The sequence below is a fragment of the Rhinopithecus roxellana genome, chromosome 20 (assembly GCF_007565055.1).
Source record: "Rhinopithecus roxellana isolate Shanxi Qingling chromosome 20, ASM756505v1, whole genome shotgun sequence".
NCBI classification, from domain to species: Eukaryota; Metazoa; Chordata; class Mammalia; order Primates; family Cercopithecidae; genus Rhinopithecus; species Rhinopithecus roxellana.
This window is the reverse complement of record NC_044568.1, coordinates 46,671,978-46,696,178: the sequence shown is the minus strand read 5'-3', so window position 1 is coordinate 46,696,178 and position 24,201 is coordinate 46,671,978. Positions and strand designations below refer to the sequence as shown.

At 40.3% G+C, this 24,201-nt stretch overlaps 1 protein-coding gene across 1 annotated transcript in view; it reads right to left on the bottom strand.

Annotated features, from left to right (window-relative positions):
* ACSM2B (acyl-CoA synthetase medium chain family member 2B) overlaps positions 1–10,708 on the bottom strand; it is a 36,789-nt gene extending 26,081 nt beyond the window's left edge. The window contains exons 1-2 of the mRNA XM_010388563.2: positions 10,516–10,708; positions 2,442–2,626 (exon numbers count right to left, since the gene is read on the bottom strand). Coding sequence (XP_010386865.2) covers positions 2,442–2,618 — 177 coding nt within the window. The 5' untranslated portion in view covers positions 2,619–2,626; positions 10,516–10,708. The remainder of the gene's footprint in view (positions 1–2,441; positions 2,627–10,515) is intronic.
* Positions 10,709–24,201: the final 13,493 nt, after the last annotated feature.

The window sequence follows — 24,201 nt, the reverse complement described above, 5'->3', positions numbered from 1 at the left end:
TTTACATACCCATCATGATGCACAAGGGTTCTATTTTCTCTGTTTTATTGTAAAAGAGACTCTTCGCATATGCCCTAAAAGGTCTCATGGATCCCCAGGGGTTCTCAGTTTGAGAGTAATGATGCAAAATCAAAGAGAAAACATGTTGGCAATTTTATTAGATATTTCAAAATTTGGCTCCATCAGAGTTATACTACCTTGTAGTAACACACGAGAGTGCCTGTTTCTTCACAGCCTTGCCAACAGAGTTGTTAAACCTTTGTATTTTGTTCTCGCTCATTCCTGGGCATAGACCAAACTAACTATGGGAGGAATTTAGTTTATAATTTAACTTTAAAGCAACATTGACAATAGTCTCTTCCTGAAACCAACTCCCTTCTTGTTCGGGGACCTAAACCCCTTTGTGAAATTAATGCAATTCCACGGCATTAGAATTATGGCAGATGATAGGGACCTCAATTCTGCTAAGCTATAAGCATAGTTAAGCAATAACCAGCTGTTGTTCCCTAGCTTGCTTACTGCTTAGGAGTCATGTAACCAGAAGCCACACTTTGTAACTTCACTAATGGCTCCTGTAGATAACATCACTATTGTAAAATCTAAGACTGGCCTTTGAGATATTTTTCAGACATTTGCATTCCAGAAAATATAGTGACACTACCTAGACCCATGACTCTATAGCAAGGAACTGACTTCACCTGTCCTGTGACTACCTTACCCAGAAACAGACTCAGCACTTGAAGACATTTCTCACATCTCTATAATTTCATTCCCAACCAATCAGTAGCACCCATTCCTTAGCCCCCTGCCCACCAAATTGTCTTTTAATAACCCTAGTCTCTGAGCTCTCAAAGGGGCGGATTTGAGAAATATCTCCCATCCTTCCACTAAGAGGTCTTGTGATAATTAAACTATTTTTCTGAAAGAAAAAAAATCTTTTGTATTTGACTAACAAGATAGGTGCAAAAATGTTATTTCAGTAAAATTTTCAGTTGCTTTACTCTTTTTATGAGGGAGGGTGATAATTTTTTTATGTTTAATGGCCATTTGAGTTCACTTTTTTGTGAACTATCTGTTCATATACTTTGCCCAGTTTTATAACGAGTTGCACCCTTTTATTCTTGGTTTCTACAAGCTCATTTCATATTATTAACTTTTTTGCTGTCATATGAGTTGAATATTTTCCCCACGGTTGTCATTAGTCATTTATTTTGCTAATGGTGTTATCTGTGAATGGATAAATTGTTTGATGTTTATATAGCAAGTTTACTTTTACAGATTCAGAATGGTGAGTCGTGGTAGTAAGGGCCTTCCTCAATATTTAAAGGGCCTTTCTCATATTTAAAGGAAGTATAACTTTAAAAAAATCCAGAAATCTAAATTTTTGTTTGAAAATTTTCAATTTTAAAATGTTAATCTTATGTTTTTTTTTTAAAGAGTACCCACACCTAGGGCCGTCTTCAGTCTAGAGGCAAGGCATTTGCAATCTCTACACTAAGACTGTTTCATAGTGTTGGGAACTTAGGACATCATGTCATAATCATGACTGTTTTTGAGCACCAATGTATTAAGCCCATGCTGGTAGCTCCACCCCTTCCCCTACCCCTAGCCAGAATAAATCCTTCCATCCTACAGAAAGAGTCACAGGACTTCAGATGAAGGCAATTGATGGATCAGTAGTGAATGGATTAAAATTCTAGAAGCTCAGGGCTGGGAAGGAAAATCAGAAATTTCTTCAACTTTTTATTTCTTGGATGTCTCATATTGAAGCCCTTTTGGTAATTGTTGCCTCATAACTATCTTACTTGCACACCTGTATTGACAGGGACACGTGACCTAACTTTCTGGGAAGACTCAGTCTTTGATCAGTGCTGATTTGCCTCCCACTTTTTTGAGAGACAGGATCTCACTCTGTGGAGTGTGGTGGTGTGATCACAGTTCACTGCAGCCTCCAACTCCTGGGCTCAAGCAATCTTCCCACCTCAACCTCCTGAGTAGCTAGGACTGCAGGTATGCACCACCATGCCTGGCTAATTTTGTTTTAAAATTTTTGGTTGAAACAGAGTCTTCCTGTGTTGTCCAGGCTTAATTTGCTGTTATTAGATTCAAACCCACCTCTTCTACGACCCCAGACCACTAGTCCTCATTTCACCCTGGGAGGTCACAACAGAGCATGCACAGTCTACATACAGTGTAAACAAACTGTGTGTTGGCTGTCGGGGAGTTACCAGGTTGCCACGCTCCTATGCCCTTCTTCCTTCCAAGCTCATGCAGTCTCTCTCCCATACCATACTGCCTTCATGGAAGATAAGTGTTTTGTCCGTAGCGTATTACAGTGTCTTGCATGTAATAAGTACTTAACAAATATTGACTGAATTAATGGATGAATTTTAAAAGTCAACCGAATTGTCTCACTTTGTGCCTCTTTTCCACCCCATTACCTTCTCCATGTCAGCCCAGTGATCCAACACATCACTAGCAAAGTTAAACTTGGCCGGCACTTCCTGGTGGCCCCACGGCACGGACACCAGTTGCCTAGTATTAATGTAGACAGTGCGGCTGGACATCTGAGTACCCCACAGGGTGCAAAGTCCCTGAACTTTTCGCAGCCAATGCATGTTCAGACCTGTAAAAGAAAGAAGGGACACAGGTGAGAGCTTCTTTAACAGATTGCTCTACTGATCATCAGCAGCTTCAGGAGATTCATCCCAACCTTATAGGATTCTTTCCAGGAATTAATTTGCTGTGGTTATGAGTAAATTGCACTCCGCATCTGTTTCAGTCTCCTTGTGGGGTGCTGTTTTCTAAAGGCACAAGATGATACAGACCCAATCCTAGATCCTATGTCTTCAACACTTCTGACAGTTTTGTGAACACCCAATTCCATATAATAAATCCCCTTGTGCTAAAATACAGTAGATTGGATTGTTGTTCCCAGAAATTCACTCCCTTCCTATTCTAGGATTATAAATCCCCATTCATTTTTATGTGACTTCCCAGTGCATTCAGGAGGAAGAATATGTATCCACCTCTCATTGACTTTGGCTTGCTCATGAAATATGCTTTGGTCAATGAGATGTGTCTGGGATTGTATGGTTCATCAGAAACTCACATTTCTCCCCTCTGCCTGAGACTTGCATAACCCAGCTCATGCTGTACTTTCAGACTGGGACTCAGAACAACAAGAAATGTGGAGTTGAGCTGAGCCTAGCATGGCCACTAGCAACACACAGACCCATGGGGGAAAATATGTATGACCAAAAGCTACTAAGATGTATAGGGTGTTTGTTACTGTAGCAAATGCTATCTAATACAAGTAGCATTCTTTTCTTTAAATTGAATCTGGACTGATACATCCTAAATCCCAGATCCTATGCATCTAGTGTGCAGGACCGAATACAATCACTTTGGAAATTATAGCTGTCATAATTTTTGTTTCTATATAAGTTCTTTATTGGTGACTTGTGACATTTTTGTGCACCCATCACCCGAGGAGTATACACTTAACACTTACAGTATACACTTAACAGTATACATTTAACCCACTTTGTACCCTTTTATCCCTCACCTCCTTCCCAGCATTTCCCCCAAGTCACCAAAGTTCATTGTATCATTCTCACGCCTTTGCAATCTATAGCTTAGCTCCCACTTATGGGTGAGAACATATGATGTTTTGTTTTCCATTCCTGAGTTACTTCATTTTGAACAATGGTCTCCAATCCCATCCAGATTGCTGCAAATGCCATTAAGTCATTCCTTTTTATGGCTGAGTAGTATTTCATTATATATATACACACTATATATGATACTATATATTATATATACTATGTATGCATTATATATAGTATATATGAAATATGAAAAATTCTATTTTATACATATTTACATTTTATATAATATATATTATATGGATATTATATATATTGCCACATGCCTGTGCCTTTCTTCCTTCTAAGCTCATACTGTCTCTCTCCCATACCATACTGCCTTCACGGTAGATGATATATATATTTTATATATATATATATATAAATCCATAAGCTTGGAATGAAGAAAGGCACAGGAGTGTGGCAATATAGATATATATATATATATATAATATACATACTATGTTACATATAATATATGGATATTATATATACTTATATATAATATATTATGTAAAATATAATGTAATATATACTATAATATATAATATATCCATATGGTATATTATAAATATGTTATATATAATATATAATATATTATATCTATATCTATATATAGTATACTATTATATATCTATATCTAAGTGGTGAGAGTGAGCATTCATGTCTTGTTCTAGTTCTCAGAATGAATTTATATATTTAATAGTATAGTGTATATATAGATATATAATAATATATAATATATATTATATATAATAGTATGTTATGTATAGATATATATATATCTATACATAACATACTATTATATTATATATAATATTATATATAGAGATACATAGTATACTATTGTATACTATGTATACTATTGTATAATAGTATACTATTATATAGTGTGGCCATATATAGTGTATATATATAATATATAAAAAATATAAAAATTTATATTTTATATATAAAATATATGAAAATATGTTTTTACATATTTTATATATTTTAAAATATTTTATATATAAGATATTTACATATTTTATGTATTTACATATTTTATATATACTTATATTTACATATTTTATATATATTTATATTTTACATAATATGTATTGCCACGATCCTGTGCCTTTCTTCCTTCCAAGCTCATGGTGTCTCTCTCCCATACCATACTGCCTTCATGGAAGATTTTATATATATATATATAAAATATATATGTTATATGTTCATGAGCTTGGAAGGAAGAAAGGCACAGGAGTGTGGCAAAATATATTATATATTATATATTATATAAATATATATAAAATATATAATTTTTATATATTTTATGTTTTATATATACTATATATAGCCACACTATGTAATATATAGTATATATAGATATATAAAATATAGACATAGTATTATATATTATATAATTATAAAATACATATATGATATATTTCACATATCATATATTATATAATTATATATACTATACTACTATATAAAAATATATGTTATATATTTATATAGAAATATTAAAAATATTTATAAAAATATAAAAATATTATATATTATATATTATATATATACACACAAGTTTCTTTACTTGTTGATTGACAGGCATTTGGGCTGGTTCCATATTCCTGTAATTGTGAATTGTGCTACTATAAACGTGCATGTGCAGTGACTTCTTTCATATAATGACTTATTTTTCTCTTGGTAGATACCCAGTAGTGGGATTGCTGGATCAAATGGTAGTTCTACTTTTAGTTCTTTGACAAATTTCCACACTGTTTTCCATAGTGGTTGTACTAGCTTACATTCCCACCAGCAGTGTAGAAGTGTTCCCTTTTCACCACATCCACAGCAGCATCCATAATTTTTTTTATTTTTTTATTATGGCCATTCCTGCAAGAGTAAGGTGGGATTGCATTGTGGTTTTGATTGGCATTTCCCTGATCATTAGTGATGTTGAGCATTTTTTCGTATGTATGTTGGATCTTCTTTTGGGAATTGTCTATTCATGTCCTTAGCCCACTTTTTTACAGGATTTTTTGTTTTTTGTTTTTTTTTTCTTGTTTGAGTTCCTTCTAGATTCTGAATATTAGTGCTTTGTTGGATGTATAGATTGTGAAGATTTTCTCCCACTCTGTGGGTTGTCTGTTTACTCTGCTGATTATTCCTTTTGCCATGCAAAAGCTCTTTAGTTTAATTAAGTCTCATCTATTTATCTTTGTTTTTGTTGCATTTGCTTTTGGCTTCTTGGTCATAAAATCTTTGCCTAAACGAATGTCTAGAAGGATTTTTCTGATGTTATCTTCTAGAATTTTTATAGTTTCAGGTCTTAGATTTAAGTCCTTCCTCCACCTTGAGTTGGTTTTTCTATAAGGTGACATATAAAGATCCAGTTTCATTTTGCTACATGTGGCTTGCCAATTATCCCAGAACCATTGGTTGAATAGGGTGTCCTTTCCCCACTTTATGGTTTTGTTTGCTTTGTCGAAGATCAGTTGACTGTAAGTATTTGGGTTTATTTCTGGGTTCTCTATTCTGTTCCTTCTGTTCCACGGTTCTGTGTGCCTATTTTTATACCAGGACCATGCTGTTTTGGTGACTATGGCCTTATAGTATACTTTGAAATCAGGTAATGTGATGTCTCCAGATTTGTTCTTTTTGGATAGTCTTGCTTTGGCTATGAGGACTCTTTTTTTGGTTCCATATAAATTTTAGGATTATTTTTTCTAGTTCTGTGAAGAATGATGGTGGTATTTTAATTGCCCTGAATTTCTATATTGCTTTTGGCAATATAGTCATTTTTACAATATTTATTCTACCCATCCATGAGCATAGGATGTGTTTCCATATGTTTGTGTCATTTATGATTTCTTTCAGCAGTGTTTTGTATATGACCAGTGGATGAGTCCAGGGACCCACTAGACACACTTTAAGTTGGACCTGAGCTAAAACTCCATGAATCACCTGACCTTCCTAAGCCCCTACTTTAACTGGAGTACCACAATGACGTTTTGGGTCCCCTGGAATCAACATCAACTCAGAGCCAGTGTCCAGTAGTCCCTTAAATGTCTCATAATTTCCCTTTCCCCAGTGCATAGTTACCCTAGCAAAAGGCCGGAGGTCTCCTTGGGGAAGGATGGGGTAAAGATTCACTGCATAAATTGTTGGTAATGTAGTGGGGTCCTTCCTCAAGGGGACCTGGCCTCCCCTTTATTCAAGGGGTTCTGGGTCTGTAAACTGGCTCAAGTCTGGAAAATGATTGAGGGGCCATGATTCTGTTTTTATAATTCAAATTAGTCTTTTGTCCGTTTGACCTAGAAGTTTTCTGCTTGCATAAATTAGGCTTCCTATCAATTTCATTTCTGGGAACACTGTGATTAATTAGCCAATGCCAGAGCTCTAAATGAGTCAGACTACGCTAATTGCCACTTTGCCTCTGCTGTCCATTACAGTAGCGATGTCCACCTTGCCTTTGATGGATGGGTGCTGCCACTTGGCTCCTGCCACCTCAGGATCCAATTATTCTCATTGTATTTAAATTTTGTAGTTGAGTGACTGCAGTTCCAACTGTTAGATCTGACATATAGAGGAGAACAATTACAGGGTCTTTCAAAGAGGCAGGTGTTGCCCTCACAAATGTATTTTGTAAGGCATTGGTCAAGGGTACATCTTCTGGATGCTTCCAGCTGGGAAGAGTAGATCTAAAGTGACTAATCCACTCCACCATCCAAATCTCCCTAAGTCTTTGGATCCCTTCCTCTACATTAAACCAGGGGAGATCAGACATTTCTAGCTTGCTCATGGTGGGCCATCTATTAATCCATATTTCAGTTAACCAAGCAAATAAATTATTATAACATTTTCTAACTCCCCAAGCTGCAACATTAAATGAAGAATCCCTACTTAATGGGCCCAAATCCATAAATTCAGACTGATTCAACTCTATGTTCCTTCCACCATTATCTCACACCCTTAATATCCATTCCCATGTCTGTTCTCCAGATTTCTGTTTATATAAATTAAAAACTCAAGCAGTTATTATCTAGTGTAGTGAACTTCCTGATGTGTTACACTCTCAACCTTACCTCTAGGGGCCCACCAGGACTTTAGTCTAGTTATAAGTCTAGAAGCAAACAGGAGTGTTGGGGGTGGCTTCTGAGGAGAATCAACACTGTCTTGCTTGGCAACCACCTCAGGGGAGGCCATCACTGTTGCCTCAGGCAGTGCAGAATTTATCCCCTCAGACAAAGGTGGAAAGGCTGATGGCAGCATGGGTTAGGGAGGGAATGCTGCCACTACTGGGTGGGTGGGTGGGAAGCTGTTTCTTCTGGCAAAAAAAGTTCACCAGAGTTTACAAACTCAGTGTCCCCAGCTTCACCAGGGTCCTCCCACACGTTCCTATTCAAATTGCAGGGTCTTATTCTTTTCCAATTTATCAGGGGAAACAGCCCCCAATATTTCAACATAGGTTCTTTCTATTTTCCCTAAGTGTCAGATGGTCTGAGAAATAAAGAGAAAGAGTACAAAGAGAGAAATTTTACAGCTGGGCCTCCGGGGGTGTCATCACATAGTGGTAGGACCATGATGGCGACCTCAAGCCACAAAACCAGCAACTTTTTATTAGGGATTTTAAAAGGGGAGAGGGTGTATGAACAGGGAGTAGGTCACAAGGATCATGTGCTTCAAAGGGCGATAAAGGTCACAAGGTGAAGGCAAAATTAGAATTACTGATGAGGGTCTATGTCCCACTGTGCACACATTGTTTTGATAAACATCTTAACAGGAAACAGAGTTCGAGAGCAGACAACCGGTCTGACTAGAATTTACCTGGCTGGAATTTCCCAATCCTAGTAAGCCTGAGGGTACTGCAGGAGACCAGGACACATTTCAGTCCTTATCTCAACCTCATAAGACAGACACTCCCAGAGTGGCTGTCTATAGACCTACCCCCATGAATGCATTCCTTCCCCAGGGTTGTTCCTTGCTGGGAAAAGAATTGAGCGATATTTCTCCTACTTGCACATCTGTCTATAGGCTTTCTGCAAGAAGAAAAATATGGCTCTATTCTGCCTGACCCTGCAGGCAGTCAGACCTTATAGTTATCTTCCCTGGTTTCCTGAAAATCACTGATATTCTGTTCTTTTTCAGGATGCACTGATTTCATATTGTTCAAACACACATTTTACAATCCATTTGTACAATAGTGGTCCTGAGGTGATACACATTCTCAGCTTATGAAGATAACAGGATTAAGATATTAAAGTAAAGACAGGCATAAGAAATTATAAGAGTGTTAATTGGGGAAGTGATAAATGTTCATGAAATCTTAACAATTTATGTTCAGAGACTGCAGTAAAAACAGGCATAAGAAATTATAAAAGTATTAATTTTGGGAACTGATAAACATCCATGAAATCTTCACAATTTATCTTCTGCCTCAGCTCCAGCCGGTCCCTCTGTTCGGGGTCCCTGACTTCCTGCAACACAATCAATGCCCTCACTTTAACAGTAGACACTTGGTGAGGCTAGGCATGCACCTTTCATTGCAGGTCAGCCACTCGCATGATAAGAGCTTATGTCTGTTTTTCCACAATTTCAGCTCTTTCTCTACAGGAGATTAGACTCTCACTCAGGGCAATCTTGGCAGATTTGAGGCTCAATATGTGCTTCTGAAGCTGGGAGATAGAATCCCTGAGTTCATCATTTTCTTTCATCACTTTATCCACTGAACTTAGGAGCAACCAACCAGCTTCATTATGTTCCTTGGTTCTCCATGTATGGTCAAAGGTATTATGTATAGGGTCACTAAACTCCTTGCCTCTCATGAGCAATGAATCAGGAGTGTCAAATGCATTTATTTTGTATAACTCTTTAAACAGTTCACATCAAGGGCTATCAGTGATCTCCATACTATTAGAAGTAGAGTCCTTAGTATTTTGGGGTCTAATCATATTAAGAAGCCAACTCCATAAACCCCAAAACCAACAAAACAACTCCATCCTTAATATTCTATTCCTCTAGAACCACTTCTGGTACCAAAATATGTATTAGTCAGGGTTCTCTAGAGAAACAGAACTAACGGAATATATATATACTTAATAAACTCATATATATAAGTATATATATGAGGTGCAAGGAGAGCCAGTTTGAGTTTCAAAACTGAAGAACCTGGATTCTGATGTTCAGGGGCAGGAAGCATCCAGCACGGAAGAAAGATGTAGACTGGGAAGCTAGGCCAGTCTCTCTTTTCATATTTTTCTGCCTGCTTATATTCTAGCCATGCTGGCAGCTGATTAGATGGTGCCCACCCAGATTAAGGGTGGGTCTGCCTTTCCCAGCCCACCGACTCAAATGTTAATCTCTTTTGGCAACACCCTCACAGACACACCCAAGGTCAATATTTTGTATCCTTCAATTCAATCAATTGACAGTGTTAACCATCACAGTGTCTGACATTTCTGTCTCCTTTTTTTCTACAGAATAAGAATTGAAGATTTTTGTACCTGCTCCTGAGCAGAACTATGCATTGCCTTTGTACCTGCTGGTCCCTCTCTTTTTCCATAATAGGCTCTTCCTCATTCTTCTGGCCTCACCTCCTCTGAGATTCATCCTTCTCTGACAACCACCCCACTCCCAGCCCCCTGTTACCACCCTTTTCCAGCTGCCCTCGTCTCTCCCTGTTGCTGTGACAAAGGTACCTTTTCCTCTGCCCAGTGTTTCCTCCTCACTAAGACTTGACAGGTACTGCCTTTCATGGTCCCTAGGAATTTCTGCTTTTCTGTGAGGATTTTTGCTCTTCTCACCAGCCATGACTCTAAAAGATTGGTGAGATTATCATGGATTATGACCCCATCAGTCCATTCCTTGAAACAGTGCTCACCTGCCAAGTCCTCTCTGGAGGTCTTTCTGGGGAGAGCTTGGACCACCTCCTCTCCAGCCAGCAGCTCCAGAATTCCTACAGCCTTGGAAGAGAGCACGGTAACTCAAGAAAACAACTTCACAATCCCTGCACTCTTGGAAAGACAGCACAGCTAATCATTGACAGTGGATAACTTTGGAGTCTTTCAAAGAGTAACAGCAGTCCTCCTAGCCAAGTTTACAGACATTACAAAATTAGGGCATTTGAGGCCAACTGGACTTGCACTTTCAGTCCAAGGGGCATGAAGCAGGTTTATGCCCAGGACTGACAGAAAATTATTGCTTCAACCAAAGAGAGAGAAATGGAGCTCACATGGGCTTGATGAACACTCTTTTAAGTCTTTGCTTTGCTTGGTTCCAGCAGACCACTTTTGCCTGGTTTTCCTCTTGCTTTTTCCTTCTCTTTGGCTGATTCCTCCTCGTCTTTATCCACACTCGCTCTGTACATTACCTCATCAAATGTCATAGCTTGGATACCATGTGGCTTGCCAATGGCCCACACATGTGTGTATCCAGCCTGGTTTTCTCTCCTGCATCCTCATCTGCCCGACTTCTCCACCTGGATATCTAACAGGCATCTCAAACACACTTTGTCCAAAGCTAAGAGGTTGATCATATCCTTCCCTGTCCTCTCCCATTCCAGGTATGGTTTTATCCATCTCAGCAAATGACACCCCTATTCCTCCAGCTCTTCCAACTTCAAATCTTAGAGATTTTCCTGACTCTTTTCTTAAACACAAGGATGTGAAAAAGCCATCAGGTTCACCTGCAGGCTACATTCAGAGTCTGACATGTTCTCTTCCCTGTTCCAACTCAACACTGTCCAAGTAAGTCCAAAACTCTACAGGGAAAAAAAGTCTTTATATCTCTTTATATTTATTTTATTTGGAAATAGGGTCTCACTCTGTTGCCCCAGGCTGGAGTGCAGTAGTGTGATCACAGCTTATTGCAACCTCAATCTATCGTGCTCAAGCAACCATCCCACCTCAGCCTCCTGAGCAGCTGGGATTACAGGCACATGCCATTATGCCCAGAGAATTTTTTAATGTTTTGTAGAGACGGGGTCTCACTATGTTCTCCAGGCTGGTCTTGAACTCCTGAACTTAAGTGATCCTTCCATCATGACCTCCCAGAGATTACAGGCATGAGCCACCATGCCTGGCCAACATTGACTTAAAGCTGGTCTCAGCCCATGCTTCAGCTCTCTCATGCTGGAGTTGCAAATTAGTGATCCTACAGTTCTGTGTCTTGGGGGTGGCCTCACTTCCATGGCTTCATGAGGATTTCCTAGTGGGAATTCTTTGTAGAGGATCTTACCACAAAGCATCTATGGCTCCTACATTCTGGGTGCCTGCAGAATTAATACCATTCTGTCTTTCTTGGTCTCTGGGCCTGTGATGGAAGCAGCAGCCTCAAAGGTTTCTGAAATGCCTTTGGAACCTTCTTCCTAATTATCCTATTAGCACTAGACCCCCTTTTAGTCATGCTTTAGCAAAGAGTTATTCTGGCACATCGTTGGATTCTTCTCCTGAAAATTGTCTTCTCTTCTCTACCACTATGTCCAGGCTGAGAATTTTCCAAATTTTAATGCTGTTCTTCCCCTATAATTATACACACAGTCTTTACGTCATTCCTTTGCTGTCATGATTTAGCATAAGCTATTAAAAGTAACCACACCACTTCTTGAACACTTTGCTGCTTAGATATCTCTTGCACCTGACACCGTAGGTCATCACTCTTGGTTCAGCCTTCCACAAAGCCTTAGGGCATGGACACAGTGCACCCGAGTTCTTTGCTACAGAGTAACATGGGTCAATTTTGCTCCAGCTCCCAACATGTTTCTCATTTGTATCTGAGACTTTTCAGCATGGCCTGTACTGTCCATATTTCCATCAGCATTGTAAAAAATTTAAATTTAGGACCTTCCAAATTCATCATGCAAAAGGGAAAACCTAAGCCCTGAAAGCTGACTGAGGTAACACAACTTCCCCCACTCTGGTGCATGACCTTTGCTTTCTGACCTTTGTGTTGAGATGTTATACATTAACTAGACTCTTCTTTATTCAAATCTGAACTAAACAACATGAAGATAGAGACCCTTGTGGACTGTCTCCTTTTAATAGAATGTTAAACTATGCCCTTAGAGTGTCATCAAAAGTAGCCAATGAAATCTTATATCTGTATGTTAGCCTTTTTTTTATGGAAAATGTTGTAATTTTGTTCATCAACTTCATTTTGCCAGTATAAGCAATCCTCATTTTCCCCTTACACCAGGAGCACTGCTCACCATTCTTTGGAATAGCTGTGCTCCCTGCATGGCTGCACTCATACTTTGTGCTTCAATGAGCTCTTTTAACTAGATGCTGAGTCCTTTGACTATTTTAGGTTGACAGCATTTTGGTCACAACCATTTAACCAATCTCTAAGAAGTTTCAAACTGTCCCTCAAGTTTTTGTCTTCTTCTGAGCCCTCCAAACTCTTCTAACCTCTTTCCATTGCCCAGTTCCAAAGCTTCTTTCACATTTTCAGGTATCTTTATAGCAACACCCTACTCCCTGGCAACAATTTCCTGTTGTAGTCCATTTTTTGTTGCTATAAAGAAATATCTGAGGCTGGGTAATTTAGTTCAGAAATGTTTATTAGGCCCATGATTCTGAGAGCTGGAAATTTCAAGATTGGGCATCTGCAGCTGGCAAGGGTCTTGGGATGCTTCTATTCATGGTAGAAGGTGAAAGGGAGCTGGCGTGGGCATGGATGACATGGTGAGAGAGGAAGCAAGAGAGATAGTGGGGAGATGACAGGCTCTTTCCAACAACAAACAACCAGCTCTTGTGGGGAATAATAGGATTAGGACTCACTCACTCCTGAGGGAGGGCATTAATCTATTCATGAGGATTCTCCTTCATGACTCAAACATCTGTTAGGCTCCATCTCAACTTTCAATATAAGGTTTATTGGGAGCAAACATCCGAACTGGAGCACCTCAGAACACCTTTCCCCTCGGAAATATCTGTCCTTATCAATTAGTCAACAAATATTGACTGAGTGCTACTCTCAGATAGACACAGAGATAAGCATGACAGATTCATTCCTGTTCGGAAGTGAGACAGATAATAACGTGTAAAATAATTAAGTTCATCTTATATACCATAAAGGATAAGTCAGAGGTCAGATCATGTCACACCTCTCCTCAGAACGCACCAGTGAATCTCAATTTCATGCAAAATTAACTTCAGAGTTTTTACCTTATTATTCAAGGTCCGGTATGATTTTCACATGCTCTCTTCATCTCTGGTTTTATGTCCTGTTCCTTTACCCCCTTATTCACTGCACATCAACTACATGGTCTTTCTTCCTGTTTCTTGAAGGCACACTCTGCCTTAGGGTATCTGCACTTGCTGTTTTCTCTTCTCAGACTGATTTTTCATAGATATCTACATGGATAACTCTCTCTCCTACTTTATTTCCTTGCCAAATATTTTTGTCAGCTTCTCAATGAAGCTTACCTTCTCAAATTGGCAATCCACCTCCAAGTTAGTTCTTCCTTCTCCTCATTACTAGGCACTATTTTCCCTAATACTCACTACCTGCTAACATATCTACTTACTATTTTTGCCTCTCTCTCCTTCCATTAGAATCTAAGCTTCATGAGGGCAGATATGTTTCCCCATTTTGTTCAATGATTTAGCTCAAGGACTTTTAACAGTAGCTAGCACACAGTAGGTACTCAGTAAATAGCTGAGAGAACGAATAAGGGCTGTAAAGAAAAGAAAACATGTTGTTATGATAATGTGTGTGCCTGTGTGAAGTATGTAGCTGTGTATGTGAGACAGCCTAAGTGCATGCATGTATGTTTTTGTGTGTGTGCATGTGACTGTGTGGGATGTATGTATAGCTGTTATGTGTATGCGGTTCTGTCTGTTTAGGTTCTTGAGCCTAAAGACATGTGTGTCATAGGCTCAAAATAAAGGGATGGAGGAAGATCTACCAAGCAAATGGAAAACAAAAAAAGCAGGGGTTGCAATCCTAGTCTCTGATAAAACAGACTTTAAACCATCAAAGATCAAAAGAGACAAAGAAGACCATTACGTAATGGTAAAGGGATCAATACATCAGGAAGAGCTAACTATCCTAAATATATATGCACCCAATACAGGAGCACCCAGATTCATAAAGCAAGTCCTTAGAGACTTACAAAGAGACTTAGACTCCCACACAATAATAATGGGAGACTTTACCACCCCACTGTCAATATTAGACAGATCAACGAGACAGAAAGTTAACAAGGATATCCAGGAATTGAACTCAACTCTGCACCAAGCGGACCTAATAGACATCTGTAGAACTCTCCACCCCAAATCAACAGAATATACATTCTTCTCAGCACCACATCATACTTATTCCAAAATTGACCACATAGTTGGAAGTAAAGCACTCCTCAGCAAATGTAAAAGAACAGAATTTATAACAAACTGTCTCTCAGACCACAGTGCAATCAAACTAGAACTCAGGACTAAGAAACTCAATCAAAACCGCTTAACTACGTGGAAACGGAACAACCTGCTCCTGAATGACTACTGGATACATAATGAAATGAAGGCAGAAATAAAGATGTTCTTTGAAACCAATGAGAACAAAGATACAACATACCAGAATCTCTGGGACACATTTAAAGCAGTGTGTACAGGGAAATTTATAGCACTAAATGCCCACAAGAGAAAGGAGGAAAGATCAAAAATTGGCACCCTAACATTACAATTAAAAGAACTAGAGAAGCAAGAGCAAACACATTCAAAAGCTAGCAGAAGGCAAGAAATAACTAAGATCAGAGCAGAACTGAAGGAGATAGAGACACAAAAAACCCTCCAAAAAATCAATGAATCCAGGAGGTGGTTTTTTGAAAAGATCAACAAAATTGATAGATTGCTAGCAAGACTAATAAAGAAGAAAAGAGAGAAGAATCAAATAGATGCAATAAAAAATGATAAAGGGGATATCACCACCGACCCCACAGAAATACAAACTACCATCAGAGAATACTATAAACACCTCTATGCAAATAAACTAGAAAACCTAGAAGAAATGGATAATTTCCTGGACACTTACACTCTCCCAAGACTAAACCAGGAAGAATTTGAATCCCTGAATAGACCAATAGCAGGCTCTGAAATTGAGGCAATAATTAATAGCCTACCAACCAAAAAAAGTCCAGGACCAGACGGATTCACAGCTGAATTCTACCAGAGGTACAAAGAGGAGCTGGTACCATTCCTTCTGAAACTATTCCACTCAACAGAAAAAGAGGGAATCCTCCCTAACTCATTTTATGAGGCCAACATCATGCTGATACCAAAGCCTGGCAGAGACACAACAAAAAAAGAGAACTTTAGACCAATATCCCTGATGAACATCAACGCAAAAATCCTCAATAAAATACTGGCAAACCGAATCCAGCAGCACATCAAAAAGCTTATCCACCATGATCAAGTGGGCTTCATCCCTGGGATGCAAGACTGGTTCAACACACGCAAACCAATAAACGCAATCCAGCATATAAACAGAACCAAAGACAAGAACCACATGATTATCTCAATACATGCAGAAAAGGCCTTTGACAAAATTCAACAGCCCTTCATGGTATAAACTCTCAATAAATTTGGTATTGATGGAACATATCTCAAAATAATAAGAGCTATTTATGACAAACCCACAGCTAATATCATACTGAATGGACAAAAACTGGAAGCATTCCCTTTGAAAACTGGCACAAGACAGGGATGCCCTCTCTCACCACTCCTATTCAACATAGTGTTGGAAGTTCTGGCCAGGGCAATCAGACAAGAGAAAGAAATAAAAGGCCGGGCGCGGTGGCTCAAGCCTGTAATCCCAGCGCTTTGGGAGGCCGAGACGGGCGGATCACGAGGTCAGAAGATCGAGACCATCCTGGCTAACATGGTGAAACCCCGTCTCTACTAAAAAATACAAAAAACTAGCCGGGTGAGGTGGCGGGCGCCTGTAGTCCCAGCTACTCGGGAGGCTGAGGCAGGAGAATGGCGTAAACCCGGGAGGCGGAGCTTGCAGTGAGCTGAGATCCGGCCACTGAACTCCAGCCCGGGCGACAGAGCGAGACTCCGTCTCAAAAAAAAAAAAAAAAAAAAAAAAAAAAAGAAATAAAGAGTATTCAGTTAGGAAAAGAAGAAGTCAAACTGTCCCTGTTTGCAGATGACATGATTGTATATTTAGAAAACTCCATCCTCTCAGCCCAAAATCTCCTTAAGCTGATAATCAACTTCAGCAAAGTCTCAGGATACAAAATCAATGTGCAAAAATCACAAGCATTCTTATACACCAGTAACAGACAAACAGAGAGCCAAATCATGAATGAACTTCCATTCACAATTGCTTCAAAGAGAATAAAATACCTAGGAATCCAACTTACAAGAGATGTAAAGGAACTTTTCAGGGAGAACTACAAACCACTGCTCAGTGCAATAAAAGAGGACATAAACAAATGGAAGAACATACCATGCTCATGGATAGGAAGAATCAATATTGTGAAAATGGCCATACTGCCCAAGGTAATTTACCGATTCAATGCCATCCCCATTAAGCTGCCAATGACTTTCTTCACAGAATTGGAAAAAACTGCTTTAAAGTTAATATGGAGCCAAAAAAGACCCTGCATTGCCAAGACAATCCTAAGCCAAAAGAACAAAGCTGGAGGCATCATGCTACCTGACTTCAAACTATACTACAAGGCTACAGTAACCAAAACAGCATGGTACTGGTACCAAAACAGAGATATAGACCAACGGAACAGAACAGAGTCCTCATAAATAATACCACACATCTGCAGCCATCTGATCTTTGACAAACTTGACAAAAACAAGAAATGGGGAAAGGATTCCCTATTTAATAAATGGTGCTGGGAAAATTGGCTACCCATAAGTAGAAAGCTGAAACTGGATCCTTTCCTTACTCCTTATATGAAAATTAATTCAAGATGGATTAGAGACTTAAATGTTAGACCTAAAACCATAAAAACCTTAGAAGAAAACCTAGGTAATACCATTCAGGACATAGGCATGGGCAAGGACTTCATGTCTGAAACAACAAAAGAAATGGCAACAAAAGCCAAAATTGACAAATGGGATCTAATTAAACTAAGGAGCTTCTGCACAGCAAAAGAAATACCATCAGAGTGAACAGGCAACCTACAGAATGGGGGAAAATTTTTGCAATCTACTCATCAGACAAAGGGCTAATATCCAGAAGCTACGAAGAAGTCAAACAAATTTACAAGAAAAAAAACAAACAACCCCAGCAAAAAGTGGGCAAAGGATATAAACAGATACTTCTCAAAAGAAGACATTCATACAGTCAACAGACACATGAAAAAATGCTCATCATCACTCGCCATCAGAGAAATCCAAATCAAAACCACAATGAGATACCATCTCACACCAGTTAGAATGGCAGTCATTAAAAAATCAGGAAACAACAGGTGCTGGAGAGGATGTGGAGAAATAAGAACACTTTTACACTGTTGGTGGGACTGTAAACTAGTTCAACCATTGTGGAAAACAGTGTGGCAATTCCTCAAGGATCTAGAACTAGAAATACCATTTGACCCAGCCATCCTATTATTACTGGGTGTATACCCAAAGGATTATAAGTCATGCTGCTATAAAGACACATGCACACGTATGTTTATTGCGGCACTATTCACAATAGCAAAGACTTGGAACCAACCCAAATGTCCATCAGTGACAGACTGGATTAAGAAAATGTGGCACATATACACCATGGAATACTATGCAGCCATAAAAAAGGATGAGTTCGTGTCCTTTGTAGGGACATGGATGCGGCTGGAAACCATCATTCTCAGCAAACTATTGCAAGAACGGAAAACCAAACACTGCATGTTCTCACTCATAGGTGGGATTTGAACAATGAGATCACTTGGACACAGGAAGGGGAATGTCACACACCGGGGCCTATTGTGGGGAGGGGGGAGAGGGAAGGGACAGCATTAGGAGATATACCTAATGTAAATGATGAGTTAATGGGTGCCGCACACCAACATGGCACATGTATACATACATAACAAACCTGCACGTTGTGCACATGTACCCTAGAACTTAAAGTATAAAAAAAAAGACGTATGTGTAAGATTGTGCATGTTTGTGCGCATGTGTGCCTACATGTATGTCAGTACATGGAGTTGAGACTGTGTATGTGTATGTGTGTGCAAGTGTGTGTAGAGCTGCATGAGCAGGTGTACGGGTGTTTATGCATACTTACATGCATGCATGTGTGTTGGTAGATGTGGATGTGTGTGAATGTATGTGTGCGAATGTGTATGTAATTATGTGTGTGTGGATGTATGTGAAGTTATGTGTGCAAATGTGTATGTAATTATGTACGTGACTGTCATGTATATGTAGCTCTGTAGTTAAGTGTATGTCTATATATCTGTTTATGAGTTTGGCATGTGCATAAGACTGACTGTAAGTGTAAGTGTGTGTATTCATGTGTGTGAGTGGTGGGGGGCTAGAAGTGTGACTAGATATTTGTGTGTGCTTGCATGTGTGAGTGTCTATGTGTGGCGGTGGAATTGCAGATGTATGTGTGGCTGTATCTATATTTGTGTGTGTGTGCGTGTGTCTGAGTGTGTGTAAGTCCTAAATAGCACTCACACTATTTACAATGGTCTGAAAATCCCTCTCTGGGTGGTCCTTTGCACCTGGCCACTGGGGACACTGCCAAGTCATGATGCTGGACTTTGCTGAGTGTCTTTTCCTTTCTTTCTGTTTTGCAAATTTTGACCTTTAGACACATTTCAGGATAGCATATTCTACTGGGAAATCTGTGAGGTGGAAAATCAAAATTTTCCCGATGACTGTTTAAAAAGAATAACGGCTAGCTCATGTCTTCAGTGTTTTATAGATGTGCTCACATGTAATCTTAACAAGACCTGTACAGGAGAGGTATCCAGAGCCTCATTTTATAGATAAGGAAATTGAGGCTCAGAGAGGACGAGCGATTTGGCTAAGCTCCCACAGCTGGTAAGTGCTACAACAGGACTCAAATCTAATGTCAAAGTCCAGTGTCCTTCTCATACGGAACATCATGTTTCTGCAAAGAGGCATTTTAAAAGAAAATGATTTGAAATAGTCACTGTTGGAGGCTGTGCACAATCAACTGACCATCTCTGTGTTCCTAGAATCTGGCCCACAGCGGGGATTCAATGTTTGGGGAAAATAGTGCTGGAGTTTCTGGGGAAGCGTTGGGAGCAGAACTCTGTGTTGGGGGGCTCAGAATTTCCCAGGGCAGGGGGTTTTGAGTCAGGAATCAGAACCATTGCCGGAAAAACAGATTTTCTTTATCACGCTCCACCGCTGATTGTCTCAGGAAGTTTTTGGTGGCCTGGGTGGATGGACCCAAGGTTTCGGAAGCAGCCTGAAGCAAGAGACAATGCCTGAGAAGACCCATTTTAAATCTTAGCTGTACTACTTACCAAATGAGCACGCACACTGACCTGCTGTGCCTCAGTTTCCTCCTGTACAAAATGGAGATAAAAATAGCATCTATTCTGGTAGGATCATGGTAAAGCCTGAGTGAGACAATTCTGGAGGTTTCTCACTTGTCCTGTTGCCAGAGGGGTATGAGGCTGCACCCCTAAGCCTCTAAGACATGGAGAACAATGCAAAGTGCTAGATTTCTGCAAAGCCTTATGTTTGATCTAAAACACCTGTTCAAAAGTATCCATGTGCTTCAGGAGATAACTCTGCCTCTGCTTCTCACTTTCAGAGTTGGGGACTGCCTCTGACAAGTGGCTATGGTTTCGAGTCTCTGGAGTCCCTTTTTTTTTTTTCTCTCTTCCATGGAGTTTGTTTGCTGCAGTTTGAGGAGCCAAGGCATGTGAGAAATACCAGGTACATAATTAGTGCTTTGGAAAGAAACTGCTATTTCCATGATTATTGGGAACTTTCATGAGGCAACTCACCCAGAGACCCCTTGCATGAAAGTAGGAAACTCATTGGTCATCTGGGGTGCGGGATCTTAATGTCCCCTCCGGAAAATGGGATTGTAGACTGAGTAATAGTAACTAGGAATAACATTTGTTGGTTGGGCGCAGTGACTCACACCTGTAATCCCAGCGCTTTGGGAGGCCAAGGTGGGTGAATCACCTGAGGTCAGGAGTTTGAGACCAGTCTGGCCAACATGGAGAAACCCCATCCCTACTAAAAAAATTCTAAAATTAGTTGGGTGTGGTGGTGGGCACCTGTAATCCCAGCTACTCAGGAGGCTGAAGCAGGAGAATCGCTTGAACCTGGGAGGTGGAGGTTGCAGTGAGCCGAGACAGCGCCACTGCACTCCAGCCTGGCGGACAAGAGGGAAACTCAGTCTCAAAAACAAACAAACAAACAAACAAACAAACAAACAAACAAGAACACATTTATTGAGAGAGTGTTTAGTGTGCCACAAACTATGCAGCTGTTTCATTCAATCACCTCTGTAACCCTAGCAGTTATCTATTATTATCTCCAATTCAGCATGTGGAAACTGAGGCTCAGACAGTGTAAGTCAGCCACCCAAGGAGGTAAGTGGCACCACAAGGCCTCAACCCAGGTCTGGTTCGCATCATGCCTAGCTCTTAACCACTCTGCTGATGCCCCAATGCCTACATCCTCAGTGTCTGAATTGAAAAATATGAGAAAATGAGAAACAAATGTAGGTTTGGGGGTTGTTGGGCCTGGCATTCAAATCCCGGCTCTGCCACTTACAGCTGTGCAAGTTCGGGTGAGTGACTCCACCTTTCCGAGCCTCAGATCTCTCTTCTGTAAAATCGGGTTCACCAGGCGGTTGTTTCTGTCTCAGTGCCTTTGAACCTGCTCTTCTGTCTCTGGGAGTGTCCTCCCCAACCCCCCCACATCTGCACAGCTCGCTCCCTCACCTTTCAGTTTGCTCAAACATCGTCTTCGCAAATCCCCTCCTGGCTACCCTATTTCAAATCCTGCGCCACCATCCCATAGTCCCTATTCACTACTTGTACTTTATTTTCCTCCTTAGTCCTGACACTGTCTGACATACTCTAATTTTTAAAATTAGATTTATGCAAAAGTAATTGCGGTTTTTACCATCACAAGTAATGGCAAAAACCGCAATTGCTTCTGCACCAACCTAATTGTTCTTCGTTGTCTCTCTTTTCATTAGGTTGCCATTTCCAGAAGGTGGGGGTTTTTGTTTCTTTCATTCACTGCTGTATCCTCAGTGCCTAGAACTGTGCTGGGTACAGAGTGGGAATAGAATCATTTTTTGCTAAATGAAGGGATGAATGAAAGATACCTACTTTATTGCTTTTTGCAGAGCTTAAGTGAGATAATGGCTAGTAACTCCACAGTGAAGTTCAACAGTTAAGAAAGAGCTCAAGCTGTGGTAGTGGTTTACTGTCACCATCATCACCACCACCACCCTCATAATCCTCTTGTTCAGCTTTATTACTGTAAGTGTACAAGGAGAGCTGTGGATTCTCAGGCAGAAATCCTGAAATGAAAGGATCAGTGCTCCCATCCTGGCATATCCTGGACTTCCTTGATTCTCTCCTTACCTTAAAGATGTTGCTGTGAGGCTGCACACTGTGGCTCACGCCTGTAATCCCAGCACTTTGGGAGGCCGAAGTGGGTGGAACACTTGAGGTCAGGAGTTTGAGACCAGCCTGGCCAACGTGGTGAAACCCCATCTCTACTAAAAATACAAAAATTAACTGGGTGTGGTGGTGCACGCTGGCAGTCCCAGCTACTCGGGAGGCTGAGGCAGGAGAATCGCTTGAACCCAGGAGGCGGAGGTTGCAGTGAGCCAAGACCACGCCACTGCACTCCCTCTCAAAGTGAGACTCTCTCTCAAAAAAAAAAAAAAAAAAAAATGTTGCTGTGATTTACCACATTGCACAATAGGAGACTGGGCTCTTTCTAGCTAAGGATTATTTATCAAAACCAAGATAAATACTAAAACAAGAAAAATAAAATAAAATTAATAGCTGACATACAAGCATCACTACCCAATAAAAGCTGACACCATCCCAAATTCTGATGGACATACTGGGATTGGAAGGAGTATGAACTTTGAGAGAAAATCTTTCTAAACATGATGGCAGAATGATAGAAAGGAGTGCACAGCAATGGAAAGGCTTGGGAACGTAGGTCTAGTATAACACTCCAGCCCCCAATATAGAGATGTGGAAAAAGAGGCCTACAGAGGGAAAGTCACCTGCCTGTGTACCAGATAGAACTGTTAGGTTTCTATTAGGAATTTTTCAGTATTCAAGAAAAGAAACAGACACATTCATTTGGAGAGAAAAAAAGAGGTGAACAGTCTTCAGGTGTAATTCTTGCTTGACGCCTCTTCAGCTCCCTATTCCCCTCAATTAGTATCTTATTTTTCATTCATTCATTCATTCATTCATTCATTCAATGACTATTTACTGATACCTACTAGGCAGCAAGTCCTGATATTGGCACTGGGATGACAGACAAGACTATGATCTAGCCAATGATTTAGAAGAGTCCACAATCTACTAGGAAAGACAGGCCAAACAAACCTAAAATAATAAGCAATAGCAATGAGCTATGATGCCCATGAAAGAGAATGTTAAATGGGACTTCCTCTCTTTTCTCAGAATCTTGGCTGAAGCTCCAAGTGAAGACCAGGGTAACACATAACCACAGTTTAATGAGAGGGTGTCACATGACATGCTCAGAAGTAATCCCAACTTGACTTTGGAGCTTCACTCACCTCCAGCCTGTATATGACAAAAGGCTACTGATAAAGCCAGCAGGTAGGTTTGATGGAAGGGAATTGTAACTGCCCAGTGGGTTCACCTTGCCCACTGCCTAGACAGAACTGATTTATGAAGTCTCATTCTGTTACCTAGGCTGGAGTGCAGTGGTGTGATCTCAGCTCACTGCAAACTCTGCCTCCCGGGTTCAAGCAATTCTCTTGCTTCAGCCTCCTGAGAAGCTGGAATTACAGGCGCACTCCACCACACCCAGCTAATTTTTGTATTTTTAGTAGAGACGAGGTTTCACCATGTTGGCCAGGCAGGTCTTGAACTCCTGACCTCAGGTGATCTACCTGTCTCGGCCTCCCAAAGTGCTGGGATTACAGACGTGAGCCACTGCACCCAGTTCAGGGACTTTTTTTTTTGAGACGGGGTCTCGCTCTCTCGCCCAGGCTGGAGTGCAGTGGCACGATCTGGGCTCACTACAAGCTCCGCCTCCCGGGTTCACGCCATTCTCCTGCCTCAGCCTCCCCAGTAGCTGGGACTACAGGTGCCCGCCACCACGCCCGGCTAATTTTTTTGTATTTTTAGTAGAGACAGGGTTTCACTGTGTTAGCCAGGATGGTCTCAATCTCCTGACCTTATGATCCACCTGCCTCGGCCTCCCAAAGTGCTGGGATTACAGGCGTGAGCCACCGTACTCAGCCCAGGGACTTTCTTATAGAATCCTTCCTGATACCCTCAGCCCCCCTGAGTCTTGATCAGTCCCCCCAGTCTATGTCTTAAATGTAATCTTTTCTTCATGGCATTACAACTGTACATTTATATGCATTATTCTGTGATAAATAATAATGGCCTTCTTAC